This window comes from Embiotoca jacksoni, unplaced genomic scaffold (assembly GCF_022577435.1).
Source record: "Embiotoca jacksoni isolate LCO1_2020_lvr unplaced genomic scaffold, fEmbJac1.0.p SCAF_12, whole genome shotgun sequence".
In the NCBI taxonomy this organism is placed as follows: domain Eukaryota; kingdom Metazoa; phylum Chordata; class Actinopteri; family Embiotocidae; genus Embiotoca; species Embiotoca jacksoni.
This window is the reverse complement of record NW_027185252.1, coordinates 14235394-14259381: the sequence shown is the minus strand read 5'-3', so window position 1 is coordinate 14259381 and position 23988 is coordinate 14235394. Positions and strand designations below refer to the sequence as shown.

Genomic DNA, 23988 nt, shown 5'->3' with positions numbered 1-23988 from the left:
CTTGGGAAGGATTAAACATTTGCCATCATATCTCGAACAATTATCAATCAGTCCTCGAGTCGTGCTGTTTCAGAGAAACTGTAATTTAGCACTTCATAAAGCAGCAATGGAGCAAGTTGTGATGAGTCAGAAGGACTTGACAGTTGTGTAGTTTTTGTTTCGAGACTGCCGTTATGCATGAAAAACGTTCCTTATGAGCTCGGACCACCTGAGGATTTGTTTATGTTAGCAATTAACGGGAGGAAAGATGATTGTTGGGCAGGTCAGGAAAATAATTACAGGGCTCAGGCAATGTCAGGCGTCACATTAGGCCACATCAAGACCTGTCTCTGCTGTCCAGAATTAGATATGAAAACATGCAAATGAAGCTTCGACGCTGTGCAGGGATACACTTCCTGTAGCACTATAACAAGCTCATTGAGATGCAGTGCCACTAGGATGTGGTAGCTGTTATTTATTCCTGCAAAATGCCTATATTAATACGGACTGAGATTTCTGGACCTGCTTATTCGAAGGCAGCAGAACGGTGTAACGCATAAAAAGGTTTGAATTGCAGCAATTATTTGAAATCTTATGGGGGTTGTAAGAGTTCAAAGAGACCGTTTTAATTGCAAGTTTGCTGTAGTGAGTGGCTGCATGTGTTCCTTGTATACTGCAGCTGAATGGGTAGAGAATAGTATCAGCATTATGACTTACCAGTTTGATTCCTGCTGGGTCCATTCACTTTCACCATTTATGCACTTATGGTGTACAAGCACATGAGGTGAGGCCGTACACCACGCTACGCTGCATGATACCAGGAGTATACACAGATCAATAATTGACCAATATGAATAAACCCTCTATTCCCACTCCATTGCGAATATTAAAGAACAGCATGTCCTTCAACCTAATTTTGTATTCACTGGCCTTATGGGCACAGGAAGACTTAAAGCTGAAATTGTACGGGTTGTGTTCTGTGATGTCTTTTATTTGGCAGATGCGGTTAAACAGATCTCGGAGCTAATTTAATTGTGCATATCTGTTCATGCTTCAATTTCGGTGTGTGTTTGAGAGAAAGAGAAGGAGTAGGAGAGAGAGCTCTGGGAGATGCGAGCTTTGTAAACACATGCAGCTGTATCCTGCTAAAGCAGGCCCTGTGGCTTTCCCCTCTTATACTCTGTATGTAAGCTATCATGTACTTCTGTCATGATAAGGGGCAATGAGTTTCATTGGGCTCAAATGGTAATTAATAGTTATGTTCCACTGTACTCTGTCTCTCTTGTCCTCTCTTTCTGTCTCCTCCTCTGTTTGTATAGCTGTGAAGGGACATCTTTTATCCACTAACACTGTGGTCAATGACAAATATGATACGTTTGTTTTTGTGTTTGTTTTCCAGAAGTGTATTTTTCTTATCCTTAAATTCCATAATTCCATCCAATATCCTCTTGAAATGGCCAGTCAGGGAGTATTGTTTGAACTCATTGTGTCTCTGTCTTTATTCAAAGCCAGGACTTTTGCCATGCCGTACTGGATTCAGCACAAGCAGCTTCAGTCCTAGTGTAGTATTCATCTCTATCTTCTCTTTATTTGGATGTCTCCCTCTCCAGAATCAAGCGACTGTGCAGCATAAATCTGATTGGCAATGCATCACTGCGGCAATGTGTTTTTCTTTCACGCAGAGATACTAAGTGTAAACTGCAAACAGAGACACATTGAAATGGCAAATGTGAGGAGAGAAACAGAGAAATGTTAGAATTAGCGAGGATTCTTAGAAACTAACGGATCCATTCGCTGTATGTCAAATATTAGATGTTATACTGCTGCTGTAGTGAAAAAAATTCCCCTTGTGGGATTAATAAAATTATCTATCTGTCTATCTGTCTGTCTGTCTGTCTGTCTGTCTGTCTGTCTAACTTTCTACAAAGCTTTTTTTCCGTAGCGTGGGATTCCAGTAGGATTTCAATAGCTTCTCGTTAGCCATTTTTTAAAACTGACTCAGGAATTCTGACTTTAACTCGTGAAATACTCCAAAACCAAAGTTTGGCAACAGATATTTTATTATACAATAGATTTATCAAGTTGTTATAGCTGTCGTGTTAGCAAAGACTGCCAACTTCTACATCTAGTAGATACCAAGTAATTTGTTTTTGTCCACTTGTTAACAGATAGATGTAAATCTGCCATGAACTTTCTGCTCTGGGATGTGAAGGCCCGTCCACTGGAGATATTTGTTAAGCCAATTAGCCTCCTAAAGGACCTAGCAAGGCGTTTTTTCATGGGATACAATTGTCTCACACTTCTTCTCCTTTTTTTTTTTTTTTTTTTTTTAAATCCCAGCTTAAATAGAGAGATGGTGTCCTCTTATTCAACGCTTCATTTGTCCTAATGCTCTTTTAAATGGGCTCTGGCTATAGAGATGGACAAGTATCCTTGTGCAACTGCAATGTGCGATAAGTAGCCTCTCATTTGAACGCCCTTGCAGGCCAATTATAAAGCTGTAATAGGGCAACACCTCCTCGGTCTTTCTGTTATTGAACCTCACTGGTCTCTCCCTCGGTTTCTCTTTTTGTCTCTGTCATTTTGCCTCGTTCTCTTTCCCCCTCTGTCTTCCTCTCTCTCCCCTGCGGCAAAGAGTAGAGAGGGCAGGCGTGGTGATGGCCAGCCCTCGTGTCCTTTAGTGTCCGATAACATAGCCTTCCCATCAGCTGCCTGCCTCAGCCACGCAAGGCCTGGCTAATGGATTTGGCTGGCAGGCATACATCCCTTCTTCCCAATTGAGCCACCCTGCTCTCTTCCACACCTCTCAATTATTCAGTCTCCACTTCTATGCAAATAGTTTTCTATTGAGGAAAAACCTGCCGTTATTTTCATCTGGTTGTTATGTGTGCTGATGCGTGTGACTCTGGAGACTTGTCGGCTGTGACATATGGTATAGCTGGTGAGATGGAGGATGCTGCCTACTTGCCAATCCCTCATCTCCTTCTAGGCGAAGCTCCATCAGACCTGAACCATTAGAGGCTGATCTATCGAAGCGCCGTTCACAAGTGGTAATACTCTCTAGCAGTTCCCTAGCAACCGCCGCAAGCGCGGGTCTCTCTTTCACTGTATTGCTCAGTTGCTTAGCTACAGAGACTGACAAAACTACACATGGCTGGTCTTCCCATGGAGTCAAGGGCCAAAAAAAACCCGGTAGTATCGTTCCAAAACTGATCATCAATGAATAGAAGCACAAAGGAATGATGTCTCTTAGCTGTGAAATCTCAATATGGATATTATGGGCATCATGGTTGATATTCTCTTTACAATATCGACTATTTCCATGTTACAGTATATTAACCGTACACCTGACATTTGGATTCAGATGATTACATACGTGGTGTAAAGCTTGCATGTGCTTGATTGCATGTGTGTATGTGGGTTGCTCCTTGGAGTCAGAGGGTGAATGAAGGGCAGTGGGTTGCAGGGGAAGACGGGATGGGGGTGACGGTTTTGGAGGACTCTGTAATTAAGGCACATAAAACAGCTAGCCTCGCCGGCAGCAGGAAGGTGTGCTGCTGATTTAGCCCTTCCCCTCTATGCTGGCCACCTGTTAAAGGATTTATTTCCCAGGTCAGTGGTGGGTGCCTGACATCATCAGGCAACCTGCTTCTTTTCTTAGCACAGTGGGAGGTGCTGCAGAAGAGAGGGAGAGGGAAAGGGGTTACTTACTGTATGGCAAGAAAACCTAAAGTAACCTTTTGTTTTCCCCTTTTTCTCTTTTGGGGCTGCAACTTCCAGTCAAAGCAAACTTAGGAAAACAAATAATTGTTGTCTTACATATTCAGAGGTGTTGGGAGTGTAAGGAAATATAATATTTCCCACTGCTTTCTTTTTCCAAGTGTGTGGACAGCAATGTGCAAGAGAGAAAGTTCCTCCTTAAGTCATCGGGGAGACATTGTGCCCTTCCAGTAGCCTACCTCAGCAATGTCACACCCCACCTTAGCAGATGCTTAAAGAAAACACCAGCAAGCGCATTTACCCCCATTTCACACTCTCATATTTCATTTTCATGTCCACTGAGGTTACCTCTCTATTCTCTTCTCCACTGCAGATACTGCAAGGTGAAAATGGTATGTTGCCTGTTTATTTATGAGAACTGCAGTGAGGGCAGTGTATTTACCATAGCCACAGATCTGTGTGTATTTTGAAGACGTCTCGGAGGTAATTTCATGAATCTGTAGTTAGGTTTATGCTAACAAGGCCAGGGTAGACACACCCCCAGATGGCGGTATGTCTCTGCCCTCCTGAGAGGCAGGCACCGCTGGGCACCACCAGGCTGTGGAAGGACCTGCTACAGCCAAAAATAATTAAGCACGCTGTCACAGACTTTTTGCTGTATTCACACAAAATGTTCATCCAAGTCTCAACATGGGAGGAGGCCCCTGCCTCCAGACTTTTCTTTTACAGAGATGCACATACCCCCCCCCCACACACACACACACACACACACACACGCACACACTGCAGCACTCAACTGTTTACACATGATGTCACTGCCAGTGCATGAGAAGCAGTCTTTGATCAAGTGTCTCAGAGGAACAGTTTGTAAACAACCAATAAGATTAGATCCTCATAGAGCCGTAGTTCCTCATTTGTTATTGTATACTTTATCAGATGCTGCATAATAATACAAATTATGCTCGCACAGTGTGAAAGTGGGAACATACAGTACAGCTCGTATCAATGGACAATGTGTGCATGATTACACACGTTGCATCTCTGCAGCTCTAAATTGATGATTATGCTGTATTGTGCACCAACGTACATAAAGTACGAGTCCCATTCTTAGCCGTATGTTGGCAGATATCTGTGGCCACTGTTTCTTTGACAATGTGAGGAATATCATGCAGTTTAATGCGAAGCAAGTATACAATTGGCATGTAATATTTTTCTTGATTTACATATGTACATTATTAACTTTGCCTGAAATAAGTAATGGCAACAAAAGAAATAGGAAATACCTTCAGCTCTACAATAATGGCTGCCTCAAACCTGCAGATTTAATATTATTAGTGCATTTTTCTTAAAGGCAATATTGTATCACACGTATTTTGTTTCACTATGCGAGTGCCACTCTCTTCAGTACTCCAGTGAAACATGTGAGAAGCATCAATTTAAGAGCGTTTGCATTTCTTTGGAGGTCTTGTACGTAAAGACAAACTCTGATCTACTGTATAACCTTTAATGCTAATCACATAGCATCATCATCACTTATGACAACGAGCATGTGTAATTTGTGCTGGTCCAGAGAAATGAAACATGCTATAGCAAAGACTGAGTAAAATATACGGTGGACCATAGATATGCGTCATAGACAGATGCTTTGACAGCCCGTGTTTTGGGATATGTTTGAGATATCCGAGGCAATTTTAACCGCCAACAACTATTAGAGTTTAATGAAGTTATAAATGTAGCCTCATATTAATACGTGCAACATCTTTAACTCCCGTTACAGTTATATAATTGTCAGCGGTGGCTTTGGAGTGTAAAACTCGTCTGTTTTTTATCATTTATCCTGAAGTGTACAGGCACGCCGACAGCAACCTTGAATCGCTGTCCATCCTTTAGACTCTCTCTGTCTCCTCACTCAGGTGTGGAGAACTATTTTCAGCTCTGTCTGAGCGGCAGCACTGATGTGTGCAATGTTTTTCACCTGCTCTTCATCATTTCATTTCATATCCTGAGCGGGGTTTACTTTGAAGAAGTGCTATCAGGCAGATGTGTCTGTGTGTTTTTGGCTGCTTTTGGGTGGATTTAAGAGCTTGTTTTTATTTTTTGCCTCTCTTCTAAAAACGGATCCTCTCGGCTTTTACAAGCCTTCTGTTCCGCGCGGTCTGACTGCCCCAGACGCAACAAAAATGGAAAACGGCATTTGTTCAACTGTTTTTGATACCTGAAAAATAAAGGTTTTTATAAACTCCTGCTATTTGTTTCCGATAAGATGAATCTGAATTGATTCTCTTGGATAAACAGAAGCAGTGACTGCTATATATATAACTGTATAGGCCAGATTATTTTGGGATTCTTATGTCTCTTATCTCATTTTATTTCTGTCTACTTCTCTCTTTTGGTGGCTTCTTATGTTGAGCTTAAAACTAAAGTCAGATGGTGAGGCATATTCTAATGGTCACTATGCTAGTAGTAGGCATCTGCTGGATCTGGCAGAAAAAAAGGGAGACCTGCTTGTTTGCTTAAAGGCTCTGGGCTAAATGATTTCTCTTTGCTGGGCTGAAACGGATGACTGGTTTCTCACCTGACCTTGTGAAACTTGGAGGTAAAAAAAAAAAAAACACTTCTCCTTAGTCCAACTGTGTCTTCCATCCGGCATTTAATTCTCACTGTAATTTATTTTGCTCTCCAGTGTATGCATCAGCTAAAAGAGGCAGTTTTATTGTGCTCAACTAACAAGTTCTTGTACCTCTGACCTCAATTCTTCCTGCATAGAGACCACACATAGGAGCTTTTTTTTGCCATGCCAATCTAGCATAGTAGCCCAAATTATCTCATTAAGCCCACATTCTTGTGAAAGTAAGATAAATGGCTGTGCAGCATGTGGCTCTGATTGCCAAAATACTCAAAAGAACAAGAGGCTGTTGTGTAAAAGGCTGGACTGCTATGAATTATGGGGGCTGGGGGAGGGAACGGGGATAGGCTCCAGTCTATCATGCCGCCGCGCTCAGGCCAACAGTGCTCACAGTACATGTGTGTGACCCGACTATACGGGACCTCCCATGTTTGTTGAACATATGGAAACATCACCCCGACTGCCTGTGTCATCAAAGCTCACCCCAAAGTGCTCCATGCATTAGTAGCATTAACACAGGCCCGCTGAGAGATCGAGTGTCACTCTGTTATCTCCTGTTTGCTTTCCTTATCTAATGGCCGCAGATCGGTGCACATGGAGGGCCGACAAGTTGCTGCTTCGTTTGTCTTAACCGAAGATTGGACCACTGCAGTAAATGTTTTATTTTACACCCAAACTCCCCTTTTTTACAATGTGAAAGTTAGATTTTTTTTTTACATTTGTTCACATACTATGCGATGATATGACCAAATATCTAAACCACTCCGAGGAGTGGGAAAAAGACCATCAAGTATCCATTGTTTAAAACAGTCATTTCAGCAATTTTGAAAAGCCTGTGCAAAGCGGTGGCAAGGTCAAACTCCTGAGTTTAGTACAGCGCTCAGACACAGACCCCATAAATGTATGCATTTCAGCATTTCCCATGCCACTAAAAGGCAAGAGTTTATATGTGCTCTACTAAAGGCTTCTCCCTGGTGAGGCATTTCTGTCGGGGGTAACAAAGTGAGCATATGCACAGCGTGGCACAGACCTCGATGCAGAAATGGCTGCATCTGTGATAAATACACACAGCAAACGGATTGCAGTAAAGCAGGTGGGGAGACGACTGATGCTACGCGTGACCTTGCGTTTCCTAGACATAAACCTCTGCTAAATTTGGCAGTTCAACATGTTTCATTTATAACACTGCTGAGAGACAGAGCAGTTCAGGAAGAATTGGAGGGGACAGAGAGAAAAAGAGATTGATAATGGCAAAGAGAAAAACACAAAATGGAAGGAGAATTAAAGAGACAGCGCTTGGCCAGGTTCCAACCTGGCACCTAATGAGATTTTACTCCATCCAGACCGTCAGCACCCAGCGCATGTGTACTCACTGTGTGGTACCTTCAGCTGTATTCCTACAAGTTTGATCTGTGCTTCACCATGTGGCCATATATTATCCTATGAGGAATGTATTCCCATAAGAGCATGTTTCTTATAGCTTTCGGTCGTGTTGCACACGAAGGCGTTCACAGTACACTGTGTGTGTGTGTGTGTGTGTGTGTGTGTGTGTGTGTGTGTGTTCTCTGTCCTTTGAAATATTATGTGGCAGGTGTGGAAGCACTGCTAGGTAGCTGCTCCCTGGAGGAGTTTGGTCACAGTTCTGTTTCCTCCACATGGGGCCCTGAAACTGTCTCCATGGGTGTTTGGAAGGAGGGGGTGAGGGAGGGTTGAGAGAAAAGTCTGAGAATGACCTCTATTTATTTTGACTGGGCTCTCCCACAGAAACTTGTCAGTCCTGCGTCACACTGACGGGCAAGTTTTGATACCGTTGTAGATAATCCGTATGTGTGTGAGTGCACGGAGGAGTCTACCCTTTGGAACCTGGGTCCTGTGAGAGTGCACCGGCTGGATGGGTCCTTGTCAGCGCTGCATCAGTGGAGCTACCTGAAACAGACACAGATAAGGGCCTGCTTTCACCAATGGGGCGGTAATGGGGCCATACCCTAGTTCCACTGACTGACGTCTCTGGGAAAAATAGGACTGCCACAGTCATTCTTGTGTCATTTCTGGGAGGTCGTACTCTGAACAAGCAAAGTGCCCACAGGTGATGCAGAAAAAGTTATACGTTGGTTTTTTTTCTGACTGCTGCTCATGCTGGTCTCAAATGGTGGCTTGGTGATTAGCTGTCCTTCAACAGGAACCCAAGCTTGACTCCCAGTCCTATCAATTTGGAGTGTTTTTAGATTGTTGTCTGTGTTTGCATTTAATCCTTCAAAATGACCAATAATGTGAAAATGAGGATTCTAGTATAAAACCAGTGGAAACTTATTCGGATATTCTATTTTCTTACTACACAGAGAAAATGCGTGGATGGTATTATTAGTGTGTTATAAAGTTGTTAATCAAAATGAGAGGGTATGCAGAATCGAACAGCATGTAGCTGCAGTGGTAATCTTGAAGAAAACAGCGAACGTTGAACTGATTAACTGCATTGAATCCCTCAGGCCCGCATTACACAGGCAAGCTGGTTCAGTAGTGAAGGAGATAGTTTGTTGTGATTAGTCTTGTAATTAAACTGCAGAGGCTATGAATACGTGAGTAATGAGTGGCACCCTGGATGTGAAAGGAGTTGATAAGTAGGCTGTCTATTTGGTGCAGCTTTTTCACTGAGAGAAACTTAGTGTGGGAAATAGAAAAAGGGATGACCCATCTCGACTCGAAAGTTGCCTCCAGAAAGTCATTGCCCACCAGTTCCATTTTATTCAAACTTAACAAGTCTTTTTCCTCCCCTTTTTTCTTGTTCTTTTATTGTAGAAATGTCACACTTCACAAAATGCACAGAGCTCTGTATGTTAGTTCACAGCACGATTATTTGTAATATGCCTCGGCCCTTTCTCTGTTGATTCACACAAACCCAATAAGTATAAAATGCATGGTTAGTTATACAGAGAAGACACGCAAGTACCTTTCAGAACATGAACAGATTAAATAACCATTTCACAGTCACATGAAGACAGGCCTGAGTCCAGCCCCAGGGAGGGAGCAGCTCTTTTAGCATGAGATGTTGCAGCCCCCTGCAGTTTCCCCTTATTGCAGCCTTGTGAATGTCAGCATGTTAGCAACTGTCTGACAATTTTTTTGATATGTAGTAACAAGATTTTCAAAGGCCTTGTGGCATTATCATATTACTTTGAACTCCAAAAATCAGAGAGACAGAGAGGGAGGGAGGACAAAAAAAAGTCCTCCTCTTCAGTGCTTCAGGCCCACACTTAGGTCTACATTTGCCAAGATTGTGGAGTTCATCATTCATTTAAAAAAGCAGAAGGTCAAAAGTTATTATCTGATTAAGAAAAATATTTATTTGCTTCAGGCTGTAATTTAAAACAACCCACTTTTTCAACCAAATTGGAGCATAAAAGCTGACAAAGTTGAAAGCGCAATGAAGACAGCAGAGGCTAGTGGATTATTTTGATAATTTTCAGCTAATTTTTTTTGAACATATATTTATGAACAAACAAACTTATCAAAATATTCCGAGTCCTTTTCGCTTGTTTTTAAACCCAGTAATTACACGCTTTCACCTAGATTTAAAGAAGATGCTGCTTTTTAGTTTTGTGACACTGAAGAATGATCCTGCAGATGTTTTCTGGATTTAACCGATTTGCTTTATTACCAGGATTTCAGCTGTGATTAAAGTATTTAATTTACACTTAGTCCGTTATTTTTTTTCTACCAATGTTCCATTATTATGGGTTGTGGTTATTGCTATCTTGTAATTTTATTTGTCCTTTTTTAACATTTATTCAAAGTACAAACCATTGCCATGGTGCATTACCTTACATTTCAACACTTGGATTGAATATTGATAAAATAGTAAATGTTGTTTTGTCATTAATTTGTGGCTTTGTAAAGGAACTGGAGATTAATTTGGAATGAGAGAAAACTCCTTAATGAATTTACAAAACTCGCAGCTTGATTGTTCACTGCCGCGTTGTCTGCTGCTGATGGTGAAATACAGTCGTACCACACAATAATGTTTACTCCCATTTTCTAACCCTTACTTACCCAAACGCAGACTTGAATGTGCCTTTGTAATTACTGTCATTAGGATAATTTGGAGAGCGTGTGGCACATGTTGCTGGAATGAGAGCGTGCTTAATCTCTCCACCCGCAGTGTCTTCCTCCATCAAATGCACATTGGGCACACATGCCCTAATTGAAATAACGGGTAATAGCATCTGTGAAGGCCACATCACTTTCGGTGCTCCCGCAGCTGTGCTTCCACAACTATGTGTATGTGCATGTAAGTGTAAATCTTACTGACATTTAAAGATTCATGAAGCTCAACTCAACCACCTCAAGGACCTGCCTGCACAGACTCCCGTAGAATTATGATGTACTGCTCCAGCTGTTTGGTGCCCTAATCAGAGAAAAGATGGGATGCAGCTGAAGTCAGATAACAACATCACAGTCTAATGTTCAGCAGCAGAGATGAAAGGCTGTGCCGGAGCTGTATGTGGTTTGTTTTGTGCACTTAATACAGACAAACAGAGCTTTAAAAGCAGCTCGCCTTCAAAGCTCTACCTTAACAGGGCACCTTGCTGCAAGGGAACCACCAAGTGAACAATAAATAGTATATAACCCTGCTGCATGGCATTGTTTACATGACATCTGTCTGTTGAATTCTAATTTAAGCCTGCAGTTTACGAGCCACATTCAGATTCACCCACAGCATCTCTCACAGAAGTTTGCAAAGGGCCCATCCCTTTGCAAACCTCCGTGAGAGATGCTGTGGGTGAAAATATATGGGAAACTCAAATCATGCATTTTCCTCACAACATGATGTAGTCAAGACACAACAGTGCCACTGCATGCTGGTTCTGGGCTTGGTCACTTCATACATCGCCATATAATGCCTGAAGCGACACTACAAACAAATTCAGACCAGGGGATGCAGAGTAACTGAGATGCTGTGGTTGTAGTTGATGTAACAGCATTGCTAAAGTGGCCTTCAATTTTTCTTATTTAATGACAGTCATTGAAATAACCTGTGCATCCTTCCTTTCTCATATAAGGCAACATGTAAAGATACTTATTTGTGCAGTGTTGTCTTTAAAATACATAATGTATCTCTGTTTTTCTTCTTTTTTTTTTTTCACTGATGCATATGTTAAACCACACCAACTGTTTATCCATTTGATACCTAGGTACATTGCGACATAATCAAGTTGCATTTTCTCAGTGTAGTGTTTACCTCCATAAATTGCTGTTGTGTACATCCCCAGCCTTGCCTCACGCACGGCAAAACTGCTCTCACATTCACACTTTATTCCAAACATTTGAAAAAATGCTTTGAAAGGCTGGGGAAAAAAAGAGAGCAAGCAGCAAGCTGTCGAGAGCAGTGTCACCTGGCAGCTCAGTCAAGCTTAGGGGAATGTTATAGAAAGCCCAGAGCAGTGGAAACAGCTGGCAGTGCTGCTCAGTGACTTTCTCCCTCTGTCTTTACTCTGGGCCCATTGTCCCTGTAGACACAACCAGGGCCATTCTTACAGCATGTGTACAGCAAAACAATCAGCACACCCCCAGTGTCCTTCAGCGCATGTGGCCAATACATACTCACACACACCCACATACTCACACACTCACTCGCACACTTTTCAGTGCTGTAAAGAGGCAAATAAATGTGTGCCAGCAGGCTGCGAGATGGCTCTCCATTTAAGTGGTCTTTTCTTTTACTCGAGGAGATTCTTGACATTTGAAGGCAGCACGGACTGTATTGTACTGTACTTTATGCTTCTGTGTGGATGCTCTTGCATGTCTGGTGTTACTCTGGAAGATTGAAACATTTCATTGTAACTTACTGGTGGGTGTTGTGATTGACAAGCGCTGATCAGTGCTTTATGAAAATGTCACTCCAGGGCCAGCTATTCTCAGTGAAGTAATGGTACTGATGGGGCCTCGCCTTCCTACACATACGTAAAAGAATAATGGATTTACGCAACACACTGAGATCTATGTATGACAGATATCGGTTAAAGTTTCTCTATGAACACTTAGGTTTAATAATTATTGGTCACAATCAGGAAAAACATTTCTGTGATATTGCATGTGTGCCTGATGGTCTGTCATCATCCTTTTGTAACTGCTCCCCCTCTTGCTCTTTAGCCCTTAGCCTGTTTAAGTGTGACAGAAACTCATTGACACTCACAATGGAAAAGCTCTTTGAAAGCCAAGTGTATGAATAATCACTGAGACACCCCTAATCCATTTTTAAAGAAGGGAATATTAATGCACTAACAACTGTATCTGCTCTGTATGCGGCAGAGAATTTCAGGTCTGCAAAAAGCCCTCCTCTCTCCTGCTGGAGCTCCAGCAAGCGTTCGGGGATCACTCTGCTCTCTCTGTCACCATGACAACACCAGTTCCATGTCCGAGTGGGTGTACACACTTCATTTAGTAATCCTTAGCGACTAACATGGGAACAGCTGTGTGCATGCTGAGAGGGTCTAGGCTAGCAATCATGCCAAAATACACTTAATTTCTGGAAATGTGGTCACCCTTGTGGGTATTATGGAATTAGAGCTTGAGTGGCGGTGGCTGGCATCCACAGTACATACAGCTTCACTGGCCAGTCTTTTGATCCTTATCTGAGCTGATACTCTCTTACTGGTTGCTGTTTGCCCTGAGTACTTATGAACAGTATGGTCAGAGCTATAGAAATACAAAATACAGCCACTTGATTAATGTTTCTTACCACTGATCCATCAGGGAGGCATCCTGCTCCAATTGCAAACAGTTCAACTTCTCCCAAAACATACTCATCGTGTAGCTAAGGTCCAGACAACTACCCCACTCTTACAGTGTAGTTGTAACTCCCAATTTAAGCACCTCCTTCACTTCTTTCATTAGTACATACTGTGTGATCCTGATGAGTCATGAATTTCAAACACTTTTTTGAAAGTCTTCATGTTTAAATTTGAGCACAAGCACGCCAATATCTTTATTTATCTTTTTAAATGCACCGCGGTTGTTGTCCATTATTTATGCAGGTGGATCCTCACCTGCCAAAATCGGTAACAAGCCGTGTGCACCTCTGACACGTTGACAGTGAGTTACACAGAGATGTGGAGCGATGGGAGGTGCCAGAGAGCCCTTTGAAGTCAGATTGTACCTCTCTATATTTTTTTTTTTCCACGGCATTGAGCACTTTGAAAAGACAGCATCGTGATTGACAAAAGATAGATGGGTCGTCTCCGTTCACAGTGACTGTCGGTGAGTCGCTGTCATGTGGGAGCAGTCCTTAATTAAAACAAGCATGAAAGAGCAAGCAAAAAAAACATACAGGATTGATGTTTGATTTTGATGGGTTTGCAATTAGCATGAAATTATAGAGCACTGAGATTACTGTATTATATGGCCTTAATGAAAGTTTGCTAAATAACACCCTGCTGTTACTACTGCTATTATTACTACTACTGCAGTATTAATGCTAATACTTTTGGATAATATAATATTTTTTGCATCATGTAGTTAACTATACTTGTATATTTTTAGTTTAAACTGACAGAAAGCTGCTGCTGCACTCTTTCCTATGAAAACCTGATGTAAGAGCTTATGTTGTCCGCCAACCATTAAAAGGGAAAATACCTGCTCCGACAGGTTAGTCTAAGGTTGGAAGTGAAATAGTCTTGAAAGGTGTCAAATTGTAGAGAACAACAAATGTCTTCCCTTGTTGTCAAACTGCCCTTTAAATGACACTTCCCCCTTTGCTCTGTTTTCCTGTTTTGTTTATGTTTTTCGTGGGAGACAAAAAAGCAAAAAAATGCAATATTAATGGCACACAGACGAGAGATTTCAGTGAGTGCTGTGTTACCTTATTGATCTTTTTCTTCACTTTGCTTTGAAGCATTACTGTAAAGTTTTCTCAGCCATGTCTTATGAAAGGAGACAGGCATGTTGTTGCACAGCACCGAGCAGCTCCCCCTATAGATTTAAGAAATCCTTTGGTGTCATACAATAGCCAGCTGCAATTTAGTTTCCTCAGGAACAATTTTCATAATACATCCAGAATTCTTTGTGATCAACCTTTTTTCTTAGTTTGGAAACTATTTAAATGAAGAAATGTATGACACTCTGTCAATGACATTGTGCTGATCTACCCCAGAGAATGACGATTAGATAGTGACCGAGTTACCTCCTGACTTTACAGTAATTTGAAAATTCACCACAAAACCACCACAGTGAAATCAGGGGCATTAACTTTATAGAGACTCTTAATTCTATTAGCGAGGCTCACACAAACTAATAAGACCGCAGCTCACTCTCCATGCAGGGTCTGGCTTAACCCATAAAAACTAGTGACTGTATTTAAATTCGGTTTTGGCTGAATTTCTTAATGGACTGTAAGTCATGATGTGCTTTGTTGATTCTTAAGTGTGGAAGATCATTTTCACGGGCAGCACAAAGTGGCTTGATGATTGTCATCTGCTTGTGAATTCTAATAGATCTGAATCAGGCTCCCATATCCACATGCTGCTAACAGTGGTGATTCTGCACCTGTCGGCTGGTTGGCGAGATTGGGATCATTCAGGACCAGTCATACTACAGTAAACGTGTTAAAGTATTTTCAGCCTTTTGGTTTTGTTATTATGTCGAATGGTAACACAACCTCAAAGTCAGTACAGGCAAGTAAAAATGAAAGATTGATTAGGCTGTGAAGTGCTGGTCCCTCTCTGAAATAGCACAGCACTTCCCTTCTAAATGAAGTCTCGATATTTCAAAAGATTTTTTAGTTGCTAAGAAAGTGGCGCCTTTGAAGTGAGCATGTCCCCTTGGTAGTTATTCCTCAGCTCTCCCAGAGCTGAGGAATATTTTAGTAGGCTCATCTAAGATGTTCTCACACATGCTCCACACTCGGTGTGCTAAGGGGTCATTTCATGTCCAGTCCATCCTGTCCAGGCTGAAAATCACTTGCCACGAGTGATGTCTTGATCAGCATTTATTCTTTTTACCTCTCTCTTTTTTTTGCACCTGATCTGAACCTTTTACTATCAACAACGTGCCAATAATGAGTCACCATTTTTTTTTTTTTAATTTCCCTATGTAATACAGCTGCACAATGTACAGTGTGCAAATTACAGGCACATGCCTTGAAATTGAAATGCTGCATTAATAAAACATAGACCATAAACCATTAGAGTTTCCTTTTAATGGTTTCATGTAATGTTTTGTATCGTTTCATTTGGTATTTTCTGGAAGTCCATTCTTTAAGCAAAAACAAGATATTTAAGTGACTGCAGTTTTAAACCAACAGCAATACTTAACTGTGACTAAAAATAGACAGTGCAGCATTTTTCTGTTCACAACCAAACAGACCTGTTTGCTTTGGTGCATCTTCCTCATTTAGAATGGCTTCAGTGAACCAATACAAGTCTGTTTACATGGGACTTTACCAGCCCAGACTCGGTAAAGGCAGATTGGCTCTGGGGATTTTTTACTTCCAATACTGTAGTTCGGGTCTGTGGACTGGATCAACTCTGTAACAAATATCAACCAGGAAATAATACTTTACTCTGAACAGAATTTCTGTCACTATTTTTCAGACACAACTGTGCAGTTCTAATGTACATAAGTAGATTGGTAGTTTATTGTATCAGGGAGAACAGCACAATCACACCTAAATTCAGATTCCTTCTAGTTGAAATAAGGATTATTAACAGTCTGATCTGTCTGTCTTCTATTATTACACTCAGTATCTAATAGGTAAACATTTAAGAGCAGCTTTACCTTCATACTTGCTGCTGAATTCTCCAGGGTCTCTTCGTGTTACACAAACATGACTCTCACCATCAAAGAAAAATATAAGTAATATGCTCTGGTCCTGACATTCTCATTTCTCATTTTCTGACTGAAATAGAATTTGAGTAAATGCGACCAAATCATTTCTTGGCACAGTAGTCCCAAACAAAAAAGGTAAAAACAACAGTTTCCTGTTGACTGCGGCTTGCTGCGTTTCCTCATTGCATTACTTTTTTTTATTTTGACTTCCAAGAAGTGATGGGAGAAGTGCGTGCTAATAGTGTCACATTTAAAGTAGAACAGGCAGCAAAATGCATACAGCGTGGCACGTTTCCTCAATTTATATTGATAAAGACTGACCACTGCCAGCAATGCCCATGCTTAGTAGCCATAGTAACAGAGAGGATAAACATTAAAATGAATTGCTCACTCTTGTTGGATGTTGTAGGAGGAAAAAAATTCTATAATTTAGTAGCCTTATAGAGTTTCACCACAGCACAAAAGGTCACATGAATCAGTCTCAATACGGTATTTAATTTGGTCCTTGACTTGGAATTTAAGAAATGAGTATTCTTTGACTCCCATAAAACGAACAAACTTTTGGGATTGCCTTTCTTTTTGTTGCACTTTTTATGTGTGTTTATCTGTGGAGCCTGTAGGCTCGCGGGGGAAGGAAGCCTTGGTTTGACTGGCAATCATCAGTCTTCGCTGGTTCAATTGTGTTACTGACCTTGCAGCCCCAAGCGAAAGACCACAATGAACAAATCCAGTCCATATTTGTGGAAAAGTGCTATAAAACATTGCAGAGAATCGAAGCTCATTAACTACTGCTGGAATTGACAAGGCGGTGTTCTTGAAGGAAGTGTGTGCGGAGGGGATTTTGTGGTGTGTGTGTGTGTGTGTGTGTGTGTGTGTGTGTGTGATAAAGACGAGTTCTGTTAAATTCCTTAATGACTTATTTTGTATGCTCAGAGCAAACTGTGCCGGCTCTGTTTCGTTATTTAACCTCAGCAGATGTGTTCTGTGTCTGTACAGGTTAATTTTGAGTTTTAATACAAATTCACAGGCACATATCTTTATTATCGCTATTTTAAAGCAAATTCCTATTTTTTAACAGTATTATTTTTTCAGTGAAGTTTTAAAATGTTTTAATATTGACTGATTAATTTCCCCTAAACATACTAAAAAAAGAGAAAGCCTTTAATGTATTTGATCGGCACATTTCTCTTGATGTTTGAGATAGAGATTTATGGGCATCTCTCAAACTAATGCTATACACGTGTCGGTATGAACTCCTAACTAAGCAAGAAACAGTGATACACTGCAGTATGTCTGTCAGCTAAATGATGCTAATAATGATAATAGATGAAAGTTTTACCATGAGAAAAAGAGTGATAATGATGAATGGTGATAATGATCTTTCAGACCTTATCAAACTCTTATAGCAAAGAGCATATTTGTATAATTTGGGTAATGAAAAACATTGCTGTCATAAATAATCAGTTTCTGAGTCTTTATACACGTTAGAAAAATAAATATTTTCATATGCTTAGACAGAGTCTTGACTTTTAGGCACAACTATCTTCAAGGTTTAACTGTCCATAGCTAAAGTACTCTGTTTACATGGTTATATTTGTTAATATTCCTGACCTGAGTGTTTAGATTTGTACGTCAGTGTGTCTACGCAGTGTTAAACTCTGCTTCTACCCACTCACAATTCTTAAGAAAATTATGATTCAATAAACAAACCTTGAATTATACCCTATGTTTTTATATTAGTTGAATGGCCTGTAACACCTCATTTCAATCTTACAGTAACGCAGCTATATAAATATTTATTTGATGTGGAAGTGTTGAGGATACGAGCGGAGACATCCGTACTGGTGAGATAAGAACTGCTTAAATTTTCATTAATTCACCAGTAGTCTGGTTTTTGGCGCTTGTCCACACTCTAATTGGCATGTTGCCGTTCTTGTAGTGAGGAGCTTCATGAATTATGCACGAAAAACAACTTGCCATGTGTCCCATTATAACCACATTGTACGATGCAATTTTCAGCCTGCTAGTCTGGAAAAAGACAATACTTCAGACAGCTCCATTCTCATTACAACGCAACTTCAGTTTAGCTGGGAATCACCCAAACCCCTTGTTTCTTACCTCTCCCAAACACAAACTCTCACCCCTCAGCAACTCTGGTGAAAGCCACTTGATTGTACCTGCACCATGCATTTTATCATCCTGACCTATTAAGCAACCAGACGTACAAGTGAGAACTAAATTTAATCCATAAATGATTTATGGTCAAGTAGAGTGGTAATATAGCTTACATTTATTCAGTGGGAAAGTGAGGCTAAGTGTTTCATATTAAGCAAACTGTGGGGTGTAAGAAAGCATATAAGGGGACTACATTTCAAAATACAGGCTGCTGCGTTCTCCTGGCATGCCCTCACCTGAACCAAGTCTAAATTTCTCAGTCCTTCAACAGGGTTTAATATTTAACTGCACAGAAATGGGGACTTGATGCATTAAATTACCAATGTATGGGTCATAGATCTATATTTAATGCGCCATGAATTAAGATTTACGGGCCCGTACTGCTGGGTGAAGCAAAAGGTAAAAGGTGTGTGTTGCTCTCTGAAACAGTCCGCTTTTGAATAAACAGAAAAATATCCATTAATCATGGATTCGTGAATTACAGTTCACCACGGCAGAATATTGCAGCCAAAGCTTGATGACCTTTTTGAGGAATTATCATGTATATAACATTTTAGTTTCAATGTCATTGAATGCAGTGTCTGTGGTAAATGCTCTGTGGGTGCTGCACAGTCCCCTCTTGTATATTGATGTTGACCTGCCCTGTCCAACACTGAGAAGGCCAAGGGGAGCCCGGCAGAATGCAGAAGATTATGTTTCTGTCAAGTCACTGCTTAGATTCTCCTATTTTCCTGTCATCACTCCTATGATTCAATTAAGAAGTAGCATTCCTCAGTCTGGCTGGGCCAGACAAGGAGACCCATGATTGACAGGTGAAGACATTACTATGCGAAGGGAAAGAGAGTACAGGGAGAGATATGAATTTTTGAGTAGATGGCATAAAAGAATCTTGTAATTGATTTTCTATCTAAGCTGCCATTTCATTTACTGAATAAATGCTTTCACTTCATGCAGTGGGTTGCTCATGTCGTTGTCATTTTCTCATTGTGAACACAAACTTTATCATATTTTGTATTTGATGATGAATCTGCAGATTCTAAAAACTTTGGCTCGGCTGCTAAAAGGTTTCACAGCATTATACTTATCTCGACTGGAAACAGGACCAACCATTTATCCTTGCTAAAAGTAGGTTGCGCTTAAACGAGCTGTGTTTTGTACCTGTCCGACAGATGTGATCCACACTGTGGGCCCGGTGGCCAGAGGTCATGTGGGCCCAACTGAGACCAATGACCTCACCTCCTGCTACCAGAACTCCCTCAGGCTGATGAAGGAGCATGGCTTGACCACTGTGGTGAGTACAGTGTACACTACCACACACACACACACACACACACACACACACACACACACACACACACACACACACACACACACACACACACACACACACATCTGAGGGGAAATGTGTCTGTTCTGGGCAGTAAGAAAGAAAAGAAATATAATATGCTTTGGTGTTTTTGTTTGACAATGAGTAAGCCCTCAGTGAGAAAAGCTGTTTGAAAATTTCTGAAATTTGGAAAAGGTACAGCAACAAAAGGATTTAGAATCTTTCATTTTTGATACAGTTCTGAAAAGCCTTAATCTTCTTTATTTAAACAAAAGCAACAGAGAACAGAACAAAATGGTAATGTTTCATTTTTGTCAAATGAAGGCTTTTCATGTAGACTACTTTGGCTTGTGATTAAATGAAATGCAGGCCTTTGTGTACACCTCTCCATATTGCAGCTGCAAATAATGCTGTTATTCTTTTATTTGGAAAGCTACTTTTCGGTTCGAAAACCGTGCCCTTTCTTAAATTCTCCAAAGACTTTAATGCAAATTTGTGATGTATTAATTTGTTTCCAAAAAAAAGGAAACATTGTGCACCAAAAATTCATTTGAGATGTTTTGATTTGTGCATATATCCGTGCCGCCTCTTCAGGAAGAAATTCCTTCTTAAAAACACTCGGAAAACACAGGGTTCATTGAATGTGCCTGAATCAGAGGGGCTTTAGATGAGACAATGCCCACACAATCTACCGCTGGCAGATGATCATTCACACACTATCTTAGCTTCTCGCCAGTCGTGGACCGTATGATTCAGGCTGGCCTCTGTGATATATGGATTTGCCCTGCCCACAGAGGGTAAACAAATCAGCGTCACTCCAAGTAGCTACAAATCACATTTTCTGTGCCAACCTACTGCCCTACAGCCTCATCAGAGGCCAATCAATGGAAGTACTTACCAACAGAGAGAGAAGACATAGATGAGTGCTAGTTTCATTAAAGATGATTGTGATGAATCCCTGCTCTGTTGATGGCTCATTGTGAGGGCAACAGATACCTTTAGGTAGCAATTAAATGGATTGTGAAGTGTCTGAAGTAGTTATGGTGTTCCAAAGTCATGTCAAAATCAGCAGCATGCTTTCTAAACATGAAACTTCCCTAATAACAGTTACATCAATGAGGATATTATGAGCCTTACAAGCATGACATTGCATGAGACTATTACACAATAGAATAATTGACTCTGGTCTACTCGAGGCTTCATGCACAGAGGCAGCACCTACACTACAGAACCAGGCCCCTCAGGCTTCATCGCAGGAACACACCACCAGCTTGTGTGCTTTCATCCACAAATGACCCAATCTTTGCTTTGTTTCTGTCACATTCCAAAGATTTATTTAGTTTAGGCCTATCTCCTTATTTATTTATCCAATAATCCATATATTTATTAGGACTCGGCTCTCTGTTTTTACTGGGAGCAGGCTGGATTCTGTCTAATGTATTTGTACAGCTGTTCTGCGTTGAGCAGGCCTCCAGTGAAAACAGTGACATTCTGTGATTGACTGGCCTTGTAGGATGAGCCTACTCATTACATTATCTTAGCCACAGTCCATTTCGTCTCTCCTTGCAGCAAGGACAACAGAAAGCCTTTTCACCAAAACCAAAAAGGAAAAAAAAATTTTTTTCTTCAAGCAAGGATGAGGCCTTGATTTGGTTTTGCTTTAGCCTGCCTTGATATGCCAGACATACTTGAGGAGAGGCTCTAAGGGCCCCTTGCTAGTTCTTTGTTAACAGACAGTCTTGCAGTATGGCTGTGCCGAGCACAATGAGTCTAAGTTTGTGGTTAGCTGATCAGCACTAAGCTCATTTTGACTCATCTGAAAGGCTCTCACTATGAGCTCTGCCGTGTGAGAGAAACAAGCGATCCCACTGAAGACAGGCACCCCGCCAAGTGGGTCTACAAAGTGGGCAAAAGAGGGGGGTACAATTGGGAATCCTAGATGGCTGGCTCCCTAATTGGGATTCCAGGGCATTACGGAGGAATAGGAGTCAAAACAAAGCCTAACACAAAGTAAACTTGAGCATGAAAGATTAAAAAGAAGTAGCGATCGGTAGTTAATCCCTGTTTCTTTGAGCTTAAAGCCACCCTTTAGGCTACAAAACAGTATGGCTACCACAGTCATCATATCAAACTCCTCGTGTGTGCAGCATGTCAAGACGGGGAGTTTACAGGGAATACCACTGAATTTCAGGACTGAAAATGCATTTCCTTTACCTTGGGGCAACTCACTGTGTGTGACTGAACATTTACCAGTATTCCCAGAAGTCAGATATTAGATAGAAGAGCTTTTCCTGTCCCTTAGTGATGTTGCACTGATTTACAGCTCTACTGGGACGGAACTGGGGAAGATTGAAAATGTGACTTTTAGGTAACCTCGGGCAGTTTCTGGCTGGGTTTAGGGGCCATTTCTGAATTTCAGGGTTTTATTCTCACCAGTAGCATAAAGTTAAATCAGTATACTGTGAATAAAAATTAGACACTCGTTCTGAGAGATAATTGCGTAAATTGGCGATAATTGTGTAATGTAAACTGCCAAAAAAAATTAATTAGTTCTTTTTTTTTTTCTTTTTTTTTTATTACGCTGGCGTTAGACATTAAGGCATTACAGTTTGCATGAGGAAAAACAATCATCTTTATACAAAGTTATAGTTACATATTTTGTTTTACCTGCGGAGTGTAAACACATGCTGGACACTTGACTAAGCCCATATGTGTTGACATGTGAAGGCAGATGTGCACATTTTATATATAACCAGCAAACTGTAAGTATAGGGAACATGCCTTCAGACGAAAATTCACAATCAACTCGAGCCAAGCTGGCTGCCCTTTAACCCACGCATTGAAGCTGAAAGCTATCTGGAACGTCACAGACTTCAGCACACTCACTCTTTCTTAGTCTCTGGATAAATATAAGATTGCTGAATGGCCTATTGAGTTGTGTTTTCTAAATCATTTGGCTGCAGTGCATCCTGGAAAGTGATAGTGTGTATTTGTGCCCATGTGCCTACACTGTGTCTTTTACATGCATCTTCTAGAAGCATATGTGAATGGGCCTGTGTTATTGCAACAGTCTTTGTCCATTTCTTTTTTGCCTAGAGGATTCTTCTGCTTCAGTGCTCTCTTTCCTTCTTTTTTTTTTTTTTGCTGCGGCTGAAAGAGCAGCAGGCTGTCACAGCTCCCTAGGCTCTGACTGACCACAGCCCACAGCCTGGATGCCAGCGTTGCCGGCTGGGCTCTGCAACATCACACAGGGGAGCCGTGCAGCCTGCGAGGAGAGTTGCATCTCTGTGCTGACGAGCAGCACGTTGTCAAACAGCCCCCTCCTCTGCTCAGTGCTTGTTACAATACAGTATGTGTTTTGCTTCCAAAGGAGACTCGGGTGAAGGAGCCAAAGAGCAAATATAGCTAGAAACATGGATTTTTGGCTAATAGTTTCCACACATGAATTGTGAAAATAACATAAACCCAAACCGGTCAATAAGAGTAAAGATGCTCCAGCAGGCTGTCAATATTTGCTTGAGCCAGGACATTTTAAATAGGTCTCATCATGGTTGCTTTGATATATGGAGCATGCCATGTTATTATGGTCTACTTGGAAACAGCTGAAATTGTTGGAGGAAACTGACTGCACAGCAGCGCTGTTGCATGAATTGCTAGAAGCCAACAGACAGAAAAACAATGTTTTTCTGTAATTTGTTTGTGTGTAAAGATGCAGCTTTTTAACCACTGACTGAGACCTGCCAATTGCATTGTCTTCTAACTGAAAGAATAACTTTTTCAGGATTAGGATTTTATCATGTGGTAAAAGACCAGTCATTGATGTATGTATGTGCTTTTTGAAGAGACACCCTGGTGTAAGTGTATATTGTAGCATCTGTCAGGCAGAAAGAGACGGACTATGTGGAGGGGAACGCCACCATCTGGAAGCCATTCAGCCTCAGACTGTTATATTGTCGAGAACATATTAAATACCCCTTTTACTGTGACCTTTAGAATAAAAGAAAACCCAAAGTTTACCCAAAGCATCATTATTCTTTCATTTATTTTAGCCTTTATTTTGCCATCTTTGGGGAGTGCCCTGTTGAGAGAAAATAACTAGGATTGTACTCTCAAGGGTATGTAAGACACAGCGAGCATTTTACATGTTGACTAATGATCTTGTGGGCAACTCAGCCTCCTTTTTTTGTTCCTAATTTGACTTTGACAAGCCACAATTTGATGCTATGTGAAAGTATTTGTCATTAAGCTATTTGTGGCAGCATGTAGTGGGTTGGCAGCTGCCAGTGTGGACAGTGACAGGGTCGCAGACTGCATTTAGTGGCCTACTCTCTGACTCCCAGGC

At 41.1% G+C, this 23988-nt stretch overlaps 1 protein-coding gene across 3 annotated transcripts in view; it reads left to right on the top strand.

The window, feature by feature from the left end:
* macrod2 (mono-ADP ribosylhydrolase 2) overlaps nt 1–23988 on the top strand; it is a 395447-nt gene that overhangs the window by 250827 nt on the left and 120632 nt on the right. For all 3 annotated transcript variants that reach the window (XM_069145006.1, XM_069145005.1, XM_069145007.1), the window contains one exon: nt 19489–19610. In XM_069145006.1, the coding sequence (XP_069001107.1) occupies nt 19489–19610 (122 nt within the window). The remainder of the gene's footprint in view (nt 1–19488; nt 19611–23988) is intronic.